Consider the following 24,888-nt stretch of genomic DNA (forward strand, 5'->3'; position numbering starts at 1 on the left):
CAAAGTCGGTTGCGTGTCCGAGGGTTTTTTCTCTGTGTCTGTGTCTCGCTTATTTGAATATTGAACGCTGCAGCAGAATGACTTAATGTTTGGTCCGCTCTCCTCAAATCGACGCTAGCACAGAACTCTGATGTCTTACTCAGGAAAAAGAAGAAAATGCATCTCCGATTTTTTGTCATAATCCTTTTGCTCTCATCATTCATCTCTGATTCTGGTAAGATATCCTTATTCACTTCTCAATGTAGTACTAAACCAGGTTGACACGGTGGTAAATTTGTCAAATCAAAAGTTTTTATGATTATTCTATGATACTATAATTTTTCCGGGCCAAGCCTAAATAGGTAATCTCTCCCTCATTTCCTGGATCAAACGGGCTGCTTCTACCAGTCCAGTGGAATTGCATTAAAAGTGAGTGTAGACCATTTGTTTCGTATACACTTAAAATTGTTCACGCCTAAAAACATGGAGAAAACACATTTTTTCAGACACTTAGAAATCGCATGGAAGCAAAAGCTCTATTCATTCGTCGGATTCTTGTTTTAGAAATTTTATCTCGCGAGACTGGGTGTGAAATAACGAAAAAGAAGTTGTCGGGTACTCCCAGGCAGTTTTTATGCGGCGAATCTTATTGATGTAACTATTCAGTGTGCGAAATCTTCACTTTAAAGCTGTTCTAATTGCTGCAAGAAACAATGTTATTTCGATGAACTTGCTCGGAGGCCGAGTTTGAGATAATTATGTGTAGTGTCATGTCAGATCTAATCTACAAATTTAAGTTGGCACAGACAAGATCCAGTATACAATAAGACACCAAATCCTCTTCCTAAAGACAATGTAGCGTACGTTACGTACATTAAGGCGATTTAGAAATTTACTGCAGTCTTTGTCCAAAAGTGACCGTTAAGTAGGAGAAACACAAAGAGTGAGTTTTGCTACAACAACAACACAAGAATGATAATAATGTCGATTACCTTGAGTGTTTGTAATTCTGCGAATAGAGGATCTGAATGGTCCCGATAACCTGAGTCGATGCATTATACGTATGGCTTTCTTTTGTACAAGTAATATGCTTTCCATCCCATGGGCATTTTCACATCAGCCCGATAAAAATCCAAGCTCATAGTAGTCGAGATATTTTTCGCGATTGCGAATTAAAGCGCTATTTTATTTCTCATTCACATCAGCCCGAAGAGAATTAGCCCGCATTTTTTTTTTTCGAGCTGATTCGACAGCTGAGTATGTTTCAACAGCATCAGTAAAAATGTGTGTGCCTTCTCAAAAATTCCTCGTGATTTGTGTGCAGTTTGCCTCGATCGATCGGGTCACACACGCTAGGCATGATGGGATGCGTCACACTAATTTCTCGAGTCGTTTTCACATTATCAAATAGCGCGCTACTATCCCGCTATTTCAGAAATTACCCGAGTGGGACTCGAGAAATTTTCTCGATCAGAGCGATACAATTAGCGCGCTAATTCGTGTTCACATTATCAAATAGCGCGCTATTTCGTGATTGGGTTAATTTCGTAAGTCAGAATATAGCGCGCTATTTTGAACATCGGGCTGATGTGAAAACGCCTAATGTGACTTTTTTGGAGTTGCGCGAACAATGTTGCAGTATGAATGGACAATAATATCAATATTATTTTAGAGCTTCTTCAGTGAAAACAAATGACACAGATACACTCAGCAAAAAAAAAGGAAAAAAAAAGAACACAAAAGTAAACACTTTTTCCAGTTCATTTTTTTTTTTTCGTAGGAGATTTTCATAAAAATCATTGTGTCATATACCATATTAAAGGTAATTTAATTGGCTATCACCCTGGTAGGTTTTTACAACAAAAAAATTTTACGCATGAGTGAACACATTTGTTTTTATCGTCCATGGCACACAATTAAAAGTAATTAATCATGGATTTAATATGCACATGCCCTTCAAGGTTAAAATGATAACACAAGGCCAGTTTAACGCAATGAGAGACACGAATGAGACAGCTGAAACAAGTTTTCGTTCTTTTGTTTCTCTTTATATTCTCAAACAAAACAGTGGGGAAACTGAAGGAAAACATATATTTTCTGTCAACTCAAAGTTTAAATAAGTATGCCGCAAAGGTGATAAAATGGACAGAATTACTGCACTTCCTTTTTATAATCCAGGGATGTAAGAATTCATGAGACAAATGCAAGAACGAAATATTATTTCAAATTATAATATTTCAAATGTCTACCATCTTTGTTACCATTGCTTCTTTTCTTATGTCTTTAGAAAAGTGGAGTTGACAGATGATTCTTAATTTTCCTCCATTATTTTTTTTCATTTCTTGATCTTTGAACGGTTGCAGAGACATAAGCATCATAAGCTGATGTTTTTTAATTAATTTGCATTTTCTTATTGTGTAGAATCTCCTTCTTTCATTGTTAATTTGTTGAATAACAACTTTTCCATATTTTGTGATTTTTACTTTTGTGCCTTGGAAGAAAATCAAATGTGTTCACTCATGCGTAAAGTTTCCCTTTCTATTGACCTACTAGGGTGATAGCCAATTAGTTTACCTTTAACATTAGTTTACCTTTGATATTAGCCAATCAATTTATGAGAAATATTACGGTGAAAAGCAGGGCCGGCGCAGCCGTGGGGGCCGTGGGGGCTCGGGCCCCCACACTTTTTGTGCACCATACAAAGGAATACATAAGATGTCATCACTTTGTTAGCTCATGAAACCCGGAAGTGGGCCCCCACACTTTTGAAAACACTGCGCCGTTCCTGAAAAGTGTTTATTTTATAGGCAACCTGTATACTTTGGAACCCACATATTTTGATTATACAGAGATGGAAATGTCTGCAACTTGCAGCCTTGAAGTATCATGTTATTTCCATTCATTTTTGCAAATTTCTTTTGTATTTGTGCGAATGACTTGTTTGTAACTAATTCATTGTTGTGTCTCGATTTTGCGTGGGTGTGGTTGTTGTTTTTTCACATGAATTTGATATCCTTCCACACTTAACCAGTTCGAGAAATATAGAAAAATTCTCATCGAACCACTTTTCAAGTGGTCACCGACCAGAGTAGACATAATTACTACAGACTGTAGTAGGATAATTTGTAGAGTGTCCACATCTGCCTGTCACAGTTGTTAATAAATGTCGTCTTCAATCCGTAATCATTCATACACGTTTTCCTTACAAAATGGTTCATGCAGCGATTTTAAATCCTAATCGTAGGTCAAATTTTCGAAAGTTGACTGTCAAGGATAGTCATCATTCTAATAGTATAATCGACCAATTTAATTTAATGTTCACAAGCTAGGAGTGGGATCTAGGAGCATTGCATTATCTCTTGTCAAATGACTCAAAAGGATTGTAGATATTTAAAATAATGATATTCAAAATAAATTTATCTTTATGCTTTAACCTTGAATCCTGTAGTATAGTACTTCCGTTTTCATTCTTTACAAATAGTCCCTTTTTGCAATATTTTTAATCAAAAATCCATTTTGAGCATCATTAGTATCTTTCTCAACTTAACACTTTTATCAGCACATCTCCTCTTCTGTTCAAACTTAATTTAATTCCCAAAGATATCATCCCAATTTGCATTTCCAAAATCAAACAACAATCTTGTTGGGTAGTATCGACATTCTTCCAACGGCTGTCGTGTAGTGCCGGCTTTTCTGCGCACTCGCTGGTGTGACGTAGAAATTGTGGTGCTTGATAGTGTGTTGTTTTATTGGCTATAAACTGTTTGTGAAATTTGTTGATAAGTCGGAAGTTTTTATTGTCATGGTTGTTCTACCTGGTGTAGCGGAATGAGAGATTGGCGGTTTCATCGATGTTTGCCTGCCTTTGTAGCGACGATACAGGGTATTAATTGTATCGTTATCTGTACAAGTAATTTCACCACCGAAGCTCCCTGCTGTTACAGCTTTTACCACGCTCTTTCTCCAGGCTGTAGTCTTGGTCGAGCAACACGGCGTCTGCAGAAAGCTGTAGCTAACTTAGCTTTGCAGTAGCTACGGTAGGAAAAACTCTATTCAAGAACAGTCATGGCTAAATAAATGGCTGAATTTTCAACCAAACTGACTGTGCATCTATACCAAAGAAAGGGAGGCGGGATTTGATGTATCATAAAGGACAAGCAAGAAAGAGCCTGTTGGAGGACGCGAGATTAAGTTCTGATTGGAAGGAAACTGATCTGAACTGCATATCCACAAGATTCAGGGAGACCCATATACGCCTTGACTTGTCAGGAATCGTCGAATGACGATGACCATCAAGTTTGGTGTGAAGAAGCCGAGACAGAAATACGATCGACAACTGGAAAGGAATAGACAACGTCCGGCAGAACATGGGAGAGGAGCAGTTAATGGCATCCTCTTGAGTATGAGCCAGTTCGTAATTAGCTTATGTACACATTGGTACAAATGACCTTTCTTTTTTCTCAGTTGGGTAGGCACTTCACTCGTTTTCAAAGCGGCATAACGCATAAGCTTGCCCGACGTAACAATTTATGGAATTCATGTTCGAACAAAGAATGAACTTGCGTTTAGATCAGGTGATCAGAATATCCCATCAGTTGACAATTTAGCAGGCATCCATTTCATTGTTTTGTATTGAATGCAATGACAGCCTATTTCCTTTTATATTGCGAAATACCATTCTTGCTGTCAGGTGGATGTGCTGGCAAGCACCATTTAGATAAGGATCACATGAATAATCATCGCATCACAGATGCTTGTCTCAGTGAATTTACAAACCAAAATGTTTGTTGGTACAAATGACCTTATTCTGCTCACGCGCAAAGTGGAATTACGAACTGGTCTATTTGCAACAAAGCGTGCTTGTCATATCATACAGGGACCATGTCACAAATGAGGAAGTGCGTAAAATAATCCGCCAGCCCATTAGGAAATATCAAGATCTCCTGACAACGGTAAGAAGAGAAAACTGTAGTGGTGAGAACACGCGACAAGAGCTGGCGTACTGGCAAAGATACCTTGCAGGCATAGTGCAGGTAGGAAGAGAGGCAAACGAAAAAAAAAATATAAAGAAAAAGATGGACAGATAACAAATCCGAATGGACAGAGAAAAGCTTTGCCATGACTCAGATCCTTGCTCATGACCACTAGAGGTAGAGACAAGTGGTGAATGAGATCATCTGTGCAGTGCCTTTACGACATTACGCACGGCGTCTTCACTGTGCGATACGAAGTCCGCGGAGAAGGATAGAAGGGGAAAGGTATGTGGGAGGGTTATCCCTCTTGGACAGAAGGGAGCCTTGGCATTTGTACAACTGAAATCATCAATCTAGTGTACACCTTTCTTTCTTTCTTTCTTTCTTTCTTTTTTTTTTTTGGGGGGGGGAGGGGGCATTTGGAAATTATCACATGAGGGGATTTGTGTATTTTTATAACTAAAATTCAACGACCTGGTGCAGACTTTTGGTGGAATTCAAAGAAAATTGCCACCTTTCGGTACCAAAGAAATGGATTCATTTGGGTGGAAAAAAACTCAATTTTGTTTTAGTAGCTGAGGGAAAATGACACTTTTTGATAAGTATTTACACTTCGACAAAATACTTCTTAAAATTACAGCGGTAGCCGTATTAATTTGAAAGCTATGAGTTCTAGGTTCTATAGAATAATCATTGCTTTATAGGTCCCGTACACACATAAACAAAGACTTGTTACTGACCTCGGCGAAAAAAAAATGCTGATGATCATTCACGTGTCATCTCCAAACAAAACATAAATTCTCCATGTTTCAATTGACGACTTTTGCATAGGGCCCTAAATACGAGTTAATTATCATGATTATCATAATCCCGTCATCGTGATATCCATGTTAACGATATCATTGTTAGAGTTAGAAACACGCACCTGAACCTTCACCCCTCTGAATAACATCTTTCTTTCATTTAATATCATTGTTACTTTTCTTATTTCCATTTCTCTCGTCATAAACATATGGGAATCAATCGTCAGCGCTACTTTCAGGGTGGTTTTAATTCTTTTGAAATTTTGGTTATTCAACGTCACGTGTCAATTTCTGTTTGTAATGTACTTGGGTATTTTAGTTGAATGATGATAAGAATATTGTGTAAGGACATGTCACTGCGTGCCTGTATTTGCTTGAAGCATACTTCAATCTCCACCCATTTTTTTTTCGAAACGAGTGATTTTCCATTATGACAAAAGCTTAACAAACACAATCATATTCGTTTACTTTCAATATTGTGTGACTGATGGCGTTTACAGATTTTCATTGGGTATATATATTCAATGCTGAAGGGATTCTCCCATCCGAGGCTGCACAGGCATTTTTGTTTTCTTTCAATATTGATGTTAGATACAGAAAAGGGATAGAATTCGGCTCTTCGATTGCCAAGAACGTCTTTGTTTTGTTTTGTTTTGTTTTTGTTTTTGTTTTTGTTTTTTTTTTTTTGGGGGGGGGGTTACGAAAGGTTTTGACGAAAGATTTTGACTCTTCCCGTAATATTCATGATTATATTTTGTATAATTCAATTCTAGCTTATTATACCTGTTTCACTAAAATTTCGTTCTCATCTTATAATCAAGTATCAATGTGACGTCCATCGGATTAGTACTTGTGCGAGCTTAAATAATCTTAATGTGATTTGATTTGATTGATTTCTGTATTTTCACAAAGCAATTTTCGAAATGTAATTATTTGACAAATGGAGAACATATGCATAATAATGTATAATAATATACTAATGCATATATTTTTTGTGATAATACATAAAAAAATCAAGAATGTTTTATTAGTCAATCACATAACGAACAAAAGACAGGAGGTTGACGTTTTAAAGCAGAAACTAGATTTTGATGACAGCCTCGGAGAATAAATACAATTTACTTATTGTTGCATATACATTTTTTTTTAATTTTAATATCTTAGTTCTTTATCGGTTCTAAAAAATCGTATTTCTTGTTTAAAAAAAAGAAAACGGGCACAAAATGAACCCCAAGTCACCCCAAGTAATTACTTTACAATGCTTTATAGGCCCCATTCTCATTTGGGCGAAGATTGGGAGATGGCTTCAGCAACAATTATTTACTCAACCCACAGTCTTTCGTAACAAGGGGTTTTCCCATCGTGACAAAGGCTTGACAAACACATTCGTTTACTTTCAATATTGATGATTGATACCGTTTACAGACTATTTCATCGGGCATATAAATCTCGTGCTAATGCTTTAGAATATATTATATCTGAGTTCAGCATTTATTGCTTCTAGATGCATTTAGGCCTGTTCCAAGGGATTGTCCTGTCTTAGACTTTGATCTGGACATAACAGATTATGTGCAAATATGATAAAAGAAAATCAATAGTCTTTTTCACGGAATTTTGGCAAGCCATTTGAACTTGTTTATGACTGGGCAAATGTGGCTGTAAAGAACAATCACCAAACGCGTGGACCCGAGTGGTACCACTACGTAACCATGGTAACCATGAGATTTGATAAGACGATGAACAAAGTTCATAGTCAGAATTCCGCGGTCAGGTGTTAAAATAATCTAAAATATCCATGTACCTGATTGTCTTGGCTTCGGATTTCTGAAGTGGAATAAAAAAAAAAAGAAGAAGCATAATTCATTAAACATAGAAGGGTTATTTCAATGGGTATGATCACTTTCCACGTGCTCGCACCCATCCCACTCCGTGTTTAGGAATGATTACGTACGTACGTGTTTCCTATATCTCCGATAAAGGAGCACCAGTGAAGTGACGATATTTGTGTGTGTGTGTCTGTGTGTGTGTGTGTGTGTGTGCGTGTGTGTGTGTTGTTGTTGGGGTTTTTTGTACTCTTGACAAAATCAACTATAAGTTTATGAAATCAGAGGGAAATTGATCACACATTTATTTCATGGATCATTTTTGCTTTAGTTCCTTCTCCCCACACACGCACACACACACACACACACACACACACACACACACACACACACACACACAGTTTCTGCTAAGGTCTTACAATGCAGCGTCAACTCGGCAATTGACTGCATTATCATTATTTTTTTCTGCGGAATGGGTTGGACTTTGTAGATGAAAATACAATTGTAGTTTTAATAGATTTTAAAGAGGGGTTTATCATAAATAAACAGGCTGTAACCTATTTACAAGCTCAACGCACTCCACTCTTCAATTTCATATTCATGATCCTACAATCACACATGTGTTATCCATTAAACACTTACAAAAAGTGATAACATTGTGTCGTAGCACTTACCTGACACAAACGTTGCAGTTTGAATGACAGACCATTTATTATAGGATTTTAGTTAATTACGTTTTTTAATGAATATTCTGTTTATCTTTGTACCGGGCGAAATTACGTCGAGTAACATCAGATTTGAGGGATGTAAAATACTCCTTTTTTCTGTTGTTAGGATAGAGAGCGCCCTCGTGTTGATGGTGACCAATAAAAAAAGTACATTAAGATTTCCAAACCTATTTTGAAACATTATCTGCTTATGTTCAGATGATTGATATCATTACATTGATTACACTAATACAATTTTCACTACTATGTTCAGCAGTCTCATCCAATGGGCCTTTTCCCTTTTTCCCCGGTGCGATAAACCAACAGAGGGCGCAAATTTTCTAATGCAATAATCGTGAGACTGCACGCCCAATCATCTCGCATATGGCAGTCTGTTCTCCAAACTTACCCTATCCAAACTTCGGGTGTCAAGCCCTCTGACGGCTTGTCGCGTACACTGAATCACCGCTACGAGTAAAAGAGTCCAGAAGCTAGACTACATGTTGTTCAGGGGCGGATCGGGGGGGGGGGGGGGGGGGGTGTAAAATTTAAGGGGCGCACGACCCCTTTATTTGTTCATTTCTATTTCTTTTGCTTTATCTAATTAAATTTAGGGGGGCGCGCACCGGATCCGCCACTGCATGTGTGAACTGGCAACGAGGCAAGAGGCAAGATTTATGTACTGCACTTGTGCTGCATTGTCAACAAGGGCGTACCGAGGGGGGGGGGGGGGGGGTTGTTTTGGGTGTTCAAACACCCCCTTTGCCAAAAGGGGGGTGTTTGAGGTGTTCAAACACCTCCCTTGGGCAAAAGGGAGGTGTTTGAGCTATTCAACACCCCTCTTCAGCAATGTTTAGATGTTGACAAATGAAACAAAAGCTGTCTTTACCGCTTTTATTTCCATTTTGAATTCCGCCTTTCCTTTCTTTTGCGTTCATTTTTTTTCTCTCTCTCTTCCTTGTTTTATCTTAATGTTTGTGTGGATGATGATACATTATGGAGTTACATAATATTATACGCACTAAAGAACTGCGTGTCAATACTACGTTACTGCACCGCGCGTGAAGCTGACGCGCAAACAGTAGACATTCCCGATCCCTGCTTTGCTTTCTGACCGAATCGCGAAGATACAGTACATTGCGCATAATGTTCACCGTTTACCGGTATTATACCGTACGCGGTACCGTAAATTGTGTACTTAGTATGGTTGGGTGTTCATAATACCGGCCACCTAACGTTTTTCTATCAATGGAAACGTGAAAAATCTCACAATTTGCCTGAAATTTTACTCACGTGTGGAGAAAATACTCCGGATTCACAAGCGCGCACTGAAAATGCGATCTGAGGTACGCGCTCTAGATGGCGGCTTCGAACACGCGGGGTGTCATTTTTTCCGCACTCAGTTGCCCTGCTCATTTCAACCGACCACCCTGACAATACGTATAAAGGGCACTTAAATGCGTTTTTTCGACAGGCCGCTGTTTTTTTTTTTCTAGCCGTCATTTTTTCCCCAATAATATTTGAATATATTTTGAATCCTTCGATATTACTTTTGAAGGACTGTTTGATGAATTTGAATTGATTTTCATTAGGAAACTTTTCATCGTAATTGAAATAAATCAGATGAGTCGGTTTGTTTTTTCACATTCATTTCTCGTTTCTGCTTCAACTCGTACGGTCGTAAGCGGGCGACAAAATAATTATGTCATGTGTATGTGTAACGTGTGTGCACGATCGTACAAGCGGCGGTGACAATTTTGCGGTCAAAATCGTCAAATTTATTACGGAAGGATACTCTACATCTAACAACGAGTCAGCAAAGCGGGTAGGCCACTGCCGGCCTAGTTATATGTAGTTACACGATAAATCTTATTCGATTTTGGTAAATTTTGTTAATTTAGAGGGAATACTTATTTGTTTTCGCCTCATTTTACTCGGTAGCGTAGCCCAGTGAAGAATGGAACACCGTTGCGCGTAGTTCCCATGCGTACATTTTCTTTCTGTACGCGCAATGCCATTATAATGCGCGGTCGGTCGTTATGCACCCGGTCGGTGGGTTGCACACCTACCAGACTAGTATGATGCATAATATTATGTGTGCACAATGCACGCTGCGCTGCAGCCTATTATAGGCACATTGCATGCTAAGTTAGTAGTATCAACTACCAACAGTGGCGTATCTAGGGGGGGGGGGGGGGGCAAGGGGGGCACGTGAAAAAAACGAGAAAAAAGAAGAAGAAGAAGAAGAAAAAAACCGACGAAGAAAAAGAAGAAGAAGAAGAATTGGGGGGGGGGGGCAGAAAACCAAATCAAACAAGATAAAAACAAAACATGAATTCCATGTTTTGGAACGCTGAAATATAACAATTTTCGGCTCGCTCGCTGCGCCCTCTCGCCAAAATTTATCCCAAAAAAAAAAAAAGAAGAACAAAACGTAATGATGACGTGGAAATATAAAAATTTCGGCTCACTCACTCGTAGTAATTTGGAGTATTTTTCCAAGTCCTTAGTTTGTTGGCATAAATCGTTATCTATGAAGCCGTCACTATATCTTGATTAGAATTGTAAGATTTAATAACCAGAAAATGACAAGAATTCCATGTTTTGTAAGGTGAAATACAAAAATTGTCGGCTCGCTCGCTGCGCTCGCTCGGCAAAATTTATCAAAATTTATCAGATTTTATATCACCCTCAAAAAAACCCTTTTAAGTGCTCGAAAAAGCATATCAAGTGGACGTTTTTTAAGTCCCTACCGGGATGGGATTGGGGTTGAACACTGTTGGTATATAAATCGTTATCTATAAGACCGTCACTATATCTTGATTAGAATTGTCATACGAAGATTTAATAACCAAAAATGACAAGAATTCCATGTTTTGTAAGCTGAAATACAAAAATTTTCGGCTCGCTCGCTGCACTCGCTCGCCAAAATTCTTCAATATCTATTACATCTAAATCACCCTCATAAGACCCCTTCTAAGTGCTTGAAAAAGCAGATCTTGTGGACTTTTGTTAAATCCCTACCGGGATGGGATTGGACACTGTTGGTATAAATCGTTATCTATAAGGCCGTAGAATTGTAATTCGAAGATTTAATAACCAAAAATGACAAGAATTCCATGTTATGTATAAAGCTGAAATATGAAATTTTCGGCTCGCTTGCTGCGCTCGCTCGCCAAATATATCAAAATTTAGGGTTGCCTATTACATTTAAATCACCCTCAAAAGATCCCTCTTAAGTGCTTCAAAAAGCATATCATAAGGACTTTTTTAAAGTCCCTACCGGGATGGGGTTGGGGTTGAACACTTTTTCAAAAATTAGGGGTGCAATTTTCGCGCTTGCCCCGGGCGCCGTTTTCCCTAGATACGCCACTGACTACCAAGTACAGTCAGTATAGTAGCCTACTGGAAGCAGCAAGCTCTGGAAGCTCTGGGAGTAGCAAGTTACTTGCTACTCAATGTAATTAGTAATAGCACATGGACTTGGTAATCTTTAGTAATAGAAGATATGAATTTTTTCAATGACTGAAAGTTAAAACTGAAAGATAACTGAGTGTGAGTCTATAAATTGTGGTTGGATGACTTTATTGCGCCTAAAATGCACTAGATATCTAGGTCTAGGAACAGTGGCGTAACTACGGGGGCATGGGGGGCACGTGCCCCCCTTCCAATCCGCTGGTAAAAAAAAAGAAAAAATAAGGAAAAAAAAAGAAAAAAAGAAAAAAAAAAGAAAAAAAAACTATAAACATACGAAAATGGTAATTCAAGGGTTAGTAAACTGCTTTTGAAATCGACATGAAAGGATGATCAAGAAAAAAAGATATTTTTCTAAGATTTCTTTTAACCATGAAATCAAACAGGTATAACATTGTTCAAAAAGCCCGGAGACGACAAAAGATTGTGATTCAGCGTGATTCCTGGTTGGCATTTTGAATACAAGCAGAATGTGCGCAGTGTACTCAGAATATCGGAATGGCAAAAAGAGTCGCTGCAATGTTGCGCAATGTGATGTTTGATAGATTGTACACATTTGCTTTCAAAGCTTGATCACTGATTTTGCAGTGTTGCTCTACATACTAGTCTATATTAAAATGCCTTGCATTGCCAATAATAAGACTTGACCTTGGCTATTTCCTAACTTTTCCATCTATATGAAACACACACACTCACAAACACAAACAAATTAGGGGATGCTCTATCTTATATATAAAGTGCAGATTTTGGACATCCTCCCGCTTGGTCACTTCGACGCCTCCTCGCTGGTCATACCTCCCCCAATCATGAACATAAACCGACACCCTTGGCGGATCCAGGAGGCGCACCGGGCGCCCCCTCCCTCCAATGCGAAAAAAATATACATGTAGCTACAAACGACAGTTTCTGGACGGTAAAATGTCAAAATTTTCAAGCTCGCTCGCTTCGCTCGCTCGCATTTAACCGTTATATGCCATTCTCCTGATGTTACTGCCAGTAATTGCCAGCAGTTGCGCCCGGTGCGCCCCCCCCCCCCCCCCCCCCGAATTTCCAAAGCGAAAAAATATAGCTACAAACGGCAATTTTGGGACTGTACAATGTCAAAATTTTCAAGCTCGCTCGCTTCGCTCGCTCGCATTTAATCGTTATGCAATTCTCCTGATGTTGCTGTCAGTAATTGCCAGCAGTTTCGCCCGGTGCGCCCCCTCCCCTTAATTTCTAAAGCGAAAAAATAGCTACAAACGGCAGTTTTGGGACTGTAAAATGTCAAAATTTTCAAGCTCGCTCGCTTCGCTCGCTCGCATTTAATCGTTATGCAATTCTCCTGATGTTGCTGTCAATAATTGCCAGCAGTTGCGCCCGGTGCGCCCCCTCCCTTTAATTTCCAAAGCGAAAAAATATAGCTACAAACGGCAGTTTTGGGACTGTAAAATGTCAAAATTTTCAAGCTCGCTCGCATTTAATCGTTATGCAATTCTCCTGATTTTGCTGTCAGTAATTGCCAGCAGTTTCGCCCGGTGCGCCCCCTCCCCTTAATTTCTAAAGCGAAAAAATATAGCTGCAAACGGCAGTTTGGGGACTGTAAAATGTCAAAATTTTAAGCTCACTCGCTTCGCTCGCTCGCATTTAATCGTTATGCCTTTCTCCTGATGTTACTGCCAGCAACTGCCAGCAACTGCCAGCAGTTGCACCCGGTGCAACCCCCTTAATTTCCAAAGCAAATATATATATATATATATATATATATATATATATTATAATACTACAAACGGCAGTTTGGGGACTCTAAAATGTCAAAATTTTCAAGCTCGCTCCCTCCGCTCGCTCGCATTTAATTGTACAGTTATGCAATTCTGATGTTGCTTCCATGAGGTGCACCCCCCCCCCCCCCCCCCAATGTCTTGACCCACGGTACGCCACTGAACACCCCCCTCTAAAAAATCCTGGGTAGGCCTTAGATTGTCATATTGTAGCTTTGGGGCTTGCGTAGAAGCAACTCACAAGTAAACTAATCTTGATGTTAACATCTGTTTTTACTGAGTTAAATAATGACATTTTTGGTGAAAAAGTTGAAGTGAGTGCGCCGCCCTTACAGCTCACTAGCACTGTGCATGTACATTGCACCGACGTACACGTAATGATCAAAATACAAAGAACTTACAGGATAATTTACTATGAAAAGTAAAGTGCTACTGACGTTAAGTGCAATTTTGACAACATGTCCTTGCATGTTAAATGTATTATTTCACAAAAGTATCTAACATGGCAATGCACTTGTCATAAATTTAAGCAACAAATCCAATCTAATGCACAAACACAAGTGTATAATAATTATTTTCGTTGCAAAATACATCATGGGCTTTTACAACGATCCATCCAAATGTACACAACATACCTGATTACTTGTTTAGTCGATGGAGTATCACATTTTTAAAGCAATTAAACGAACTTATTTCCCTTTCCCTCAAAGTGTAATGATGGACATCACTAAAAGAGAGAGAGAAAAAAATATTTATGGTCCACTGTACAATAGACACAGGATACTTGGCAATGTATCTTCCCAAGATCAACTTACGGCACCGGCAAACAAAAATATGACCTATCTGAGTAACATGTCCTGCGAACTATACAGTAATAAAGATAATGTAGTCTTTTAATGTGCCATGTCTGTAACACAATGGCACTCCTGTTACAACAAGGTAAAGGCCTCCTCTCACATTGCTTCATTCAGGAAAAGACCACAACTGAAAAAAAAAGCACACAGTTACTGGAACAAAAAAAAAATTTTAGTTCTTTCTTGAATTTAGGGAATGAGATCTTCATTCTCAATTTCAAAGGCAATAAGTTCCAGACAGAAGAGCCAGACTGGGTGAAAGCTGTGTTTGAGTTGAATTGAATTGAATTGAGTTGAATTGAATTGAATTACACTGAATTGAAGTGAATTGAATTGAATTGAATGTCTTGTTGTCCACAATGTGAATGTAGAAATGTGCCTTCCACCGGCGTTACATGCAAGAGATACACACAGATAGCAATCTATTGTTCAAAGAACAACATTATGCGTGACAAATTACAAATAACATCAAACAAAAATATTTTGCAATGATTGTTTCAGAAAATAGAAATAATAACCGTTATATTCATAAAACATCTTACATCATTTGATTTAATGGTTTAAATCAATTCCATAACCATCATAATTATCATCTAAAGTTCAACATTCAAATAAATCTTCCTCTTCAATCAACATCTTTATCTTCTGCATCTATCTTCAACTCATCACTCATCTTCATATATCTTCTCTTCATATCTAAATTATATATAACAAATATAACATATTATAATTGCAACGTTACAGTACAATACAACAAACAAACAAACATTAATCATTCATTTATAAACATAAAATTCCCCATTGACATAACCGTTAAACATTAAACCCAATAATAACAACCGTCACAACACAGTGCAACAAACAAAGAAACGAACCTCAACTATTGATTCATGAACAGAATCCCCTGATGGCATGGCGATTGATCCATGTTGCCCAATGAATGATGGGTGCGGGGAACTCGAAGGGTATGAGCAAAAGATGGGCGCAATTTGTGTTGAGACATCAGGAAAACTGCTGCTTGATCTAATCCCATTTTACGTAATTCCCATGTAGTCTCATCCCATAATGGTCTAATCCCATTTCTTCTGCAGCCTGTTCGTCTAATAGCCATGACATTTTGGCCTAATTGCCACTTAGTCTTGCGTATATTACTATTTCGTCCAATTACCAATTACACTATGTCCATGTCTGATATCCAATAATATTTGTGATTGGTCTGCAACTGAGAAAAGAGGCTCTGAAGTACTGTGTCTATTCAAGCGCTTAATCTTTACCAAACCGTGCTGGCTGTGCGATGAATGGGACAAAAAACAGGAAGTAAACCACCAGAGTAACAACAATGAAGGGATTATTAGATTAAACTGAAATTAAGCATGCCTCATTAACACATTCTGTTCATAATTAATGCCAATTTTCAAAGCAGTAGCACTATCTTTTCAAAAGTTATCAGAGTTGAAAGTGAAGAGTGTGGACAAGGTTTTTCAGAAATGAAAAAGGGATTCTAAAGACACACCTAATCACACGATTCTACCAAAAATGTTCGAGATAAACTGCTAAAAAAAACACACTTTCCTGCCCGTTTTATGATACCAAATTTTAGCATAATGTAAAAGAAGATCCGCCCTTTCAGAAAATATGAAAAAGTCAAGTTCGGCTAGGTTGACCCATTTCACTTATTTTCAGTCCTCACGCAAAATCAGTGTGTGCGACTTTATGTTCGTTTTGAGGTGCACGGTCACAATTTATACATCGATTTTCCTTCTTTGAATCATGTACTTGTAATCTGCTTACTGATATTCCATGTGATATTACTGAAAATAATTTTGATTTATGTATGAAATTGTGCTGGAAGAAAAATAAATCAAACAAACAAACAAACAATGATTTTTTTTTGTCTTGTCATTCTGGGTATCTTGACTATCAGATGGTGTGTGATTCACAAACGAGCTGTTATACGTGTATGAAGGCTTCAGTTAGTCACTGACACTATGTGAAGTGCGTGTTTTGTAAAGCATAATGGCGGCAATCTCAGAGATTAGATTTGGATATGATCATGTGGCCGAGTTCTTCTCCATAAAAAGATTATAATGTCAAAGAAAGTTTATTAGGTAATGTGTTATGCTCCTTAGACATTAGATCAAGAGAAATGTGAAATACTGTGGGTGTAATATCTATATAAAAATTGAAATATGAAGACTCAGGATGTCCTGGGGCATAGTTGCACAGTGCAGTATATAAAGATACGACACTGATGGTGGAAAAGAATCCCGACTCCCAATCGGAGGACCCTAGTTCGAATCCCGCCCAGTGCCTAAGTCCTTGGACAAAATGTTTTTACCCACCTCGTTCCTCTCGACCCAGGTGTATAAATGGGTACCTGGCAAAGCTAGACTAATAATAATTGAACACTGAAGAGGCTACTCTTATTAATATGATGATGATGATGATGATGATGTTTATTATTATTATTATTTATTATTTATTATTATTATTATTGTTATTATTATTATTATCAATATCATTATTATTGTTATCAGTATCATTATTATTATTAATATTATTATCACTATCATTATTATTGTTGTTATTATTGTTTGATATTATATAGATTACTTCACCACATGTACATGACGTATTGACGACAAGCTTATTATACTTTATTTACTCAGTGTCGAACTCGTGGGCTGTATAACTGGTGGGCTGTATGACTTGTGGGCTGTATGACTCGTGGGCTGTATGACTTGTGAGCTGTATAACTTGTGGGCTGTATGACTCGTGGGTGTCGGTCTCGTGACGTGCACCCTTATATTCAATATCTTTTGCCGACTCATTTGTATGAATGGTACACTATGGCATATTTCCATATTCTGTTCCCCTTTTTCTTCCTCTCTTTTTTATATTTCTAAATCATTCCTTGTTAGATATGCTGTATCCCTCTATGTATGATTTTAACAGAAATATCAATAAACAGTCAAACTTAAATTCAATGACCACAGTGCATAAGGCAATAGCATTACAGACTTATGTAATCTTTCTTTTTTTAACCCTTTATTGCAAAGGCTTCGACAAAATGAATCTGACTAAAATATTTTTTTATTGTTTTCGTTCATTTAGATCATTCATGTAATATTTAATTTTGTTCTGTATCCATTAAATTGTACTTGTAAAACTTTTTTTCGTCCAGAATCATGGCGCAGACGAAGGAGAAGAAGGAGAGCACCACCACCATCTCCCCCGGGTAAGTTACCCCCCCCCCCCCCCCCCGCCTAAATGCATATTATACCATAACATACATGTACGCACATTTTGGTATAGCCAGTAAGCTCTGTCGCGTGCTTGTATACAGTGGCCTATTATAATCTTTTTCATTATCAGCATTTAAAGGGCATTTCTTGGAGAAATTGAAAATCGAGTTTAAGTTTTTCAGTCATCATTTACCGTTTGCATATTAAATAAAAAAACAGCGTTATACACGGGCCGCAGAAGATTTTTCAGTGTGGAGGGGCTGCAGCACCGGGGGAGGGGGAATCATGGTCAAGAACCCCTCCTCCCCGCTTAGACGGGAAGAATGTGAGCCCCCCACCCCCCCCCCCCCCACCCTGAGTTTTAAAAGAGTTCTAAAAAGTTCTAAAAATGAGTTAGGGATAGAACCAAATGATGAAAAAAAAAAGATTAATCATCATAAGCAATGTTAAGTATTGGCAAGGATTCAAAATATGAACAATTGTATTGAAATGGTTTCTAAATTAAATCGTCTATAGTTGTGGTATGATTAGAAAAACTTGTGATATTTCTTTTGAGAGCTTTATCGCAAAGTTTCTACATGACAGGATGTTTTGTAATGTAATTGACGTATCATAAACATATGCATCAAATGGAATAACTCGAACATTTTCTTTTTAAATCACTGCTCCGAATGGCAAACCATGCGTTTAATTTACCGTGGATACATAACGTTTTCATTTAAGTCCATACCACGCAATACCACGCACCAGCTTCACAATCACCGTTGTGCATAACACAAGGGTGTTTCAAAACTTATCGCAAAAACAGCGTGTAGTCTGATCTAAACTCTTTGAATTATTACAGAGGCGCATGTTAAAGTGTTTTTCAATGCAACAAAGAATAAAGGATTACAAAATTAACGTGCAGGCCAACTTAAATTTTGTTCTCAACAGACGTGACCCCGCCTAGGTTTAATGTGGGTTGTCCAGTGACTTTGGGAACAATTACTGCTGCCTCGGTGCCGGTGAGAGTGAGATGGAACGAACCTACCGCTTCGGATACAAAGTCGCCCCCTGTCAAAGTTGTGTAAGAATCGACTTGAAGACTTTTGAACTCACTAAAAAGATAGTTCTTTCTAGAATCTACCGCATATCTGTCAAGAGATGTTTTAATGAGTAGGTGAATCTGATACGAAGCACAAACAAAGTGATACTGTCTGGCAGATTTATGAGAAATCTGACAAGCCGGAGTTGATTGGGCCTACAGTGAATGCCTGAATGCACAAACACATTTAAACATGAAAATGCTTCAGTTGTAATCAAACAAATTTTGGTCATTTCAAGATCTTGTTCTTATGAACAAACTCATCATTTTGAAATTTAAACACACACACATGATAACGTAACATAACATTCACCCCAGTGTGAAACACATTGGGAGATCAAGTTCGGTGTTGTTAGCGATTTACGTGTTTGTTTTGTTTTGTTTTGTTTGTTTTTCTCATTGGCCATCACTAGCCCTTGGGTATAACAACTTTGTCATTTCAAGTTCGGTACTGGTGTTAGATTGCTGGGCGAGACCAACATTCACGTCCATAAGCATCTGCAATGCTCGCCCATGTAACGCACACGAACACTCTAGACGTGGATAAAGAAATCTGAGCCTGGGAGCAAACTAATATCGTTGAGTTGAAAAAAAGGGAAAAGGAATGAACTTTGTGGGATCTGTTTTCTGTCTTCCTTATATATGTCTAAAACTAGGCTCTGTACGGGTATTTGTCTTCCTACTCCCGGATACGTTTACGACTGATTTATCGTGGTTATTTCATTTCTGATAGCTGGGAGAATTTAAAAAAAAAAAAAAAGTTCATGCTAGTATCAATATTTCCTTTTTCACGTCTTCCCTTGTATCTTCTGGAAGATCGAAAATCCAAATGTAGACGTTTTTAATTGCTCAGATTTCATTATTGCTCTATGTCAGCATTGTTAAAACAGCTGTTCGATAGCCTGCAGGGTGGGGTTTTATTGTTTTTATTGTTTGCCTTCCTCGTCAGTATTTGAGAAGAACGTGCTATTTCCCTGAAAATTCTTGTTTATACTTTTCGTTTTCTATGTTTGGTCATTTATTGTATCCGCGGCGCTCCTTATCTCGATTCTTACACTTCAAAATTGAGACCTAGGCTTAACAAGCTTGCTTGATCAGATTTGTTCATCTTATTTCTTTAGTCGTTATGCATAGAGCCAAGAAATTATCTCGCAAAAAGGCACTATCATGTTGAATGTTTGTTACAATCTGTTGTGCATCCTAGCCGGATATCATGTATCATACTACTTTGTAATATCTGATTATAGTGTTGTCATTGAGAAATACGAAAATACATTGAAATTTTTGGACCCTCTATAAGGACTTCTTTAAAGGTAGCGCAATATTGGTCAGAGGGCAATGACAAAATTGCTACGACTACCAAAAAATAAAAAAATAAAAAATCACAGTCTTATTTACTTCTCATCCCAAAAACATCATTTCCAAAAACGTTCATATTAGAGAAATCATCTTTGTGACTTTACACTAGGCCTACATTGTATTAATGAAGTTGTGATTGAATTGAAGATCTAAGTCTGCCTCTATTTCAGGACGATATTATATTCAAACCTACCCTGCTGCTATAAAATAATTTAGAAATGGTTACTCAACAATCACACAAATATCGTTTTTCTCTCTGGTTTTCAAGGGTTACGTGTTTTCGTGTTATTTCCTCCGCATAACCCCCTGTCAACATGCCGATATTTTGCAGGTTGGAATGCAGAGCGCGCTTTTATCTAAATTGTGGATTTTACAAAATTTTATTCACCGTTTTACCTGTGGTATACTTGCTTTCCTGCGTGTGTGTATATAAATATAGGTGGGTACTTCGACAAAGTCCAAGACTCTCTAAATTGCTCCCCCTCCCCCTCCGTAATCCAAGAATATGACTATATTATGAAACTTGAATATATATTATACATACACACACACACACACATTTTGCGTGAGAACTGAAAATAAGTGAAATGGGTCAACCTAGCCGAACTTGACTTTTTTATATTTTCTAAAAGAGCGGGTCTTCTTTTATACATTATGCTAAAATTTGGTATCATAAAACGGGCAGGAAAGTGTGTTTTTAAGCAGTTTATCTCGAACATTTTTGGTAGACTAGTGCGATTAGGTGTGTCTTTAGAATCCCTTTTTCATTTCTGAAAAACCTTGTCCACACTCTTCACTTTCAACTCTAATAACTTTTGAAAGGATAGTGCTACTGCTTTGAAAGTCGGCATTAATCATGAAAGGAATGTGTTGATGAAGCATGCTAAATTTCAGTTTAATCTAATAATCCCTTCATTATTGTACTCTGGTGGTTTACTTCCTGTTTTTTGTCCCATTCATCGCACAGCCAGCACGGTTTGGTAAAGATTAAGCGCTTGAATAGACACTGTACTTCAGAGCCTCTTTTCTCAATTCACACTTTTCCTGAGTTTGTGCTTTCTTTCCAATATTTAGATAGGTTAGGAGAGCCCATTTGATTTGAGTTATACATCATTTTAAAGCATAAAGTCTGCTCTTTCAGAATATGGTCTTAACTATAGAAATTCATATCTGGCGACTTTTTGTTTGTTTTGAGGAGCAGGGTCACACACACACACACACACACACACACACATATATATATATATATATATATATATATATATATATATAATATATATATATATATATATATTATATTATAATCATAGATATAATATAACTATATATATAATCTATGTTTTATATATATATATATGTATACATAGACATAATGTAACTACATATAAAATCTATGTATATATATATATATATATACAATGAATGAAAATAATAAATGCTCTTGACGAACAGTATGCTGGAAAGTACTAATCAAAATGTCAGGCGTCGTGTTGTAGTCTTTGATTGGCTTTGTCTTTATTTTAGACGAAACGGCGATGCACCCGGTTCGAGTTTCTACGAGGGCAATCATGTGATAAGTTACCAGGCGAGAGATACTGTCCCAAACTATTCTACCTGCAAGGTCAAGTTTACTGTCAAATGTAAGTAAACAGAAACACACTTGCCACACTTCAAACCAGTTGAGTTAAAGGGATTATCTTTTAAACTAGGGAATTGTTACAACTCAAAATTCAAATTCCTGATAATGTCTGCTCGGTGAGGGTCTGTGCGGAATTTGCTGTTTTCAGATGTTCTTGCCTGTCATTTGATACAACCTGGTCAAGAAGAGGTTTAATCAATATGTTCTAATTCCAATCAATCTTTATGGCCTATATCAATTGGGAAAGGGGATTTGTCTGAATGACTAGATAGAGCTGCGGCAATTTTGAAAAAAGAAGAAGCTGTACAGGTCAGAAATGAGAGTTATTATTATGTTATCTTGTGATCATGTAATGTAGGGATCGGTAGAGTTCGTGTTAAAGTAATTTTAATCCCGGAAAGAGAAAGCCGAAGTATTTTTTTTTGTCTGATACTATTTCCACGACGTCACTCTAATGAATGATTTTGTAACAAAAAAAAAATATGAGAATGACTCTAAAGAGGATCTAATGATTTATTACTCCAAATATAGACTTGGCGAGTTTAAGAAGATTTTGTTTCTGTAATTAACTGAAATAGAAATAGACTAGATAAACTATATTTCTTTTTCATTAAAGGTAAGCCTATAACATTTATGTCGAATTGCCAAAAAAAAAATACTTTAACAAATACAATAGCAAGCAATAGCATGATGATCATTATTCATTTAAAAATCCGAAATTAAAATAAGGTTAGTTATTCTACAAGTGTGTTTACCCGCAAACAAATGATTCATAGTTTCCATAAAAAGGTTAGCTATTCCGAAAAATTAATATAAGGTTCGTTAATCTGAAAGTGAAAGAAGATTCGTCATTCCTAAGGGTCTTGAAAATGCGAAAACGGAATATGGCTCGTGTATCCGATAATAAGACAAAGTTCGTCAATGCACAAGTCAAGTAGTCTCTCTTGAAACTCGTATTCCTACACCTTGCTACTGACATTTCCCCTACAACCTGAAAGAGACAAAGTCAAGTGCTCTTTCATTTTGCTGAGAAGCGAAAACATATTGTTGTACACGCTGACGATATAGAGCATAGTAGTCACTTTACTTCAGCAATAAATGCACCGAAACTCTGAAAATTAGAAACCTTTTAATCAACAGCCCATTCTTTTCTCAAACTCTGGCTGATGTGTACTACTAATATCTATGTTTTCACTAAATAATTATTTCTGACTTGGCTTTTCTTGAAACGAGATTCAACCTGTATTACGCCTACTAAATTGTGAGTCCCTTCACAATAATATTCTTTATAATTTGCTGTTTGATTTAAAAAAAAAAAATATTCTCTGTTTTGTTTCATTACACTATAGTAATGAAGTGCTTTGCACTGTCAGGACCACAAAACGGTTACCTGTCATGCACGAATGGAAACTTAATCGGATCAACCTGCTATTACCACTGTTTACAAGGGTACACTCTCACTTCTAGCGGCTCGAGTGCATCGTGTATCGGAAACAGTGAGCGTGCTGCATGGTTGGGCTACTTTCCTAATTGCGTGGGTAGGGAAACTTTCGATTGTGTTTTGTAGCTCAACAATGATTAGCAACACAAAATCTTGTACGTACATTAAACCCACCTTGCAAGTACTTGTTAGATTACAAGGAGTGAAAAATGCTCCAAACTATAAATAAAAAACCCTTGTTGTTATCAAGTCATTATTAATCAATTAACCCTCTCAAGCCCAAGGTTGGGAGCATTCTGTATACTGTATTGTGTCCCATAGGATATATATATTTTCATTTGTCATGTTTAAGCCATTCACTCAGTTTCAATTTTTATTGCGAGTATTTTGAGATTTGATTTTTGATTTGATTTGATTTATTTCCGCACTCAACAGATACCAAATTGAATACAAATTTCAAAAGCACAAAGACAAAGAATAGCAAGTGCAGTGAAATATTGTAAAACGATGATAGCACACAATATGCTAATAAGCAATAGCTTTGAATAGTAATTAGTATACGTACACACAGAAACATAAAATGAAATGTACAACATATTTTCAATAAATGATAGAGATAATTAAATGCAGAAGACCGCCATCGTAAGCGATTAAGCTTGAAATGGATGGGGGTTCATAAAAGGACAAACCAATGAAACAACTCTCTTGGAAGAAATTAAGTGATTAGGGGATTTCAGTGCACCCACCAGATATATCAATACATAATTATGTCTACTATTGCTGGATACCGTGGCAACTGTTAATCTGCGACCATGCCGTCCATTTTTTTTTCTGATCGAATTTCACTTAACGATTTAATAGTGGACGGAAAGGGGATTTCTATTCTGTAATGTGCTGAAGGACAAATGAAATGATGAAGAAATTATGTTGAGAATGTTCCCAAAATTAATTTCTTTATTTCCTTTCTTCACATGTAACGAAGACTCTATATCATATTAGGGAATTGTGATATCAAAGCCATGTTTTCTATTCCCATTTACATCATTCCGAAATTAAGGACGATGCAGCATAATAATTTTTTGTTGCCAAATATGGAAAAGCACGAATAAAAACTATTGGAAAAGTTATTGATAATTTCCCTTTCTGCAGTCACTACATTATGCCAACATCTGGGATGGACAGAAAAAGGACGCTCTTAAAAGCAGATTGTGTATATGTGTGTTTGTGTTTGTTTGTTTTTTGTGTGTGAGTGTTTTTTTTTATCTTTCGGAAGCTTTACAGTGAAAACCATAAGAGGACTTCTTATCGTCCACTGTTTTGTGCGGACTTCTTCTGTCCGTTGTTCTGCTTCTTTTGTTCCATATGTCACACTATGTTCTTATACACACCCACAATTGATTTACCTAGAATTGACCTGCTCAGAGACAGTGGTGACCTCTCCCCCTGAAAATGGTCAAGTCACATGCACGAATCAAAACATCTCCCAGAGCGTGTGTTCGTACACATGCGACAGCGGATACAGCATTTCACCGGGCCAGACCAGGAACAGAGTGTGCACAGCGAGCGGCTGGACTGGATCACTGCCGACCTGCGAAGGTGAGTTAACCCTATAAAGCCCAAGCTATTTTGACCCCTTCCAGGCCCAAGGGGGGGGGGGGGGGACATTGTGCCCCCCCCCCCCTGTATAACTTCTTTATTATATGATGTATGACCGTCATATTTGGCACATGGGTGGAGCACCTCATAC

At 37.5% G+C, this 24,888-nt stretch overlaps 1 protein-coding gene across 1 annotated transcript; it reads left to right on the plus strand.

Annotated features, from left to right (window-relative positions):
- The first annotated feature begins 67 nt into the window (after positions 1–67).
- On the plus strand, positions 68–24,754 carry LOC139730260 (sushi-repeat-containing protein SRPX-like). Its single transcript, XM_071641143.1, has 6 exons — positions 68–214; positions 17,558–17,611; positions 18,552–18,684; positions 21,586–21,701; positions 23,050–23,238; positions 24,549–24,754. Exons 1-6 carry the CDS (start codon positions 157–159, stop codon positions 24,752–24,754), a joined length of 756 nt encoding a protein of 251 aa, XP_071497244.1. The 5' UTR covers positions 68–156.
- Positions 24,755–24,888: the final 134 nt, after the last annotated feature.

Source organism: Diadema antillarum, unplaced genomic scaffold, assembly GCF_040938485.1.
Source record: "Diadema antillarum isolate AM-2024a unplaced genomic scaffold, OU_Dant_1.0 seq00000300_RagTag, whole genome shotgun sequence".
NCBI classification, from domain to species: domain Eukaryota; kingdom Metazoa; phylum Echinodermata; class Echinoidea; order Diadematoida; family Diadematidae; genus Diadema; species Diadema antillarum.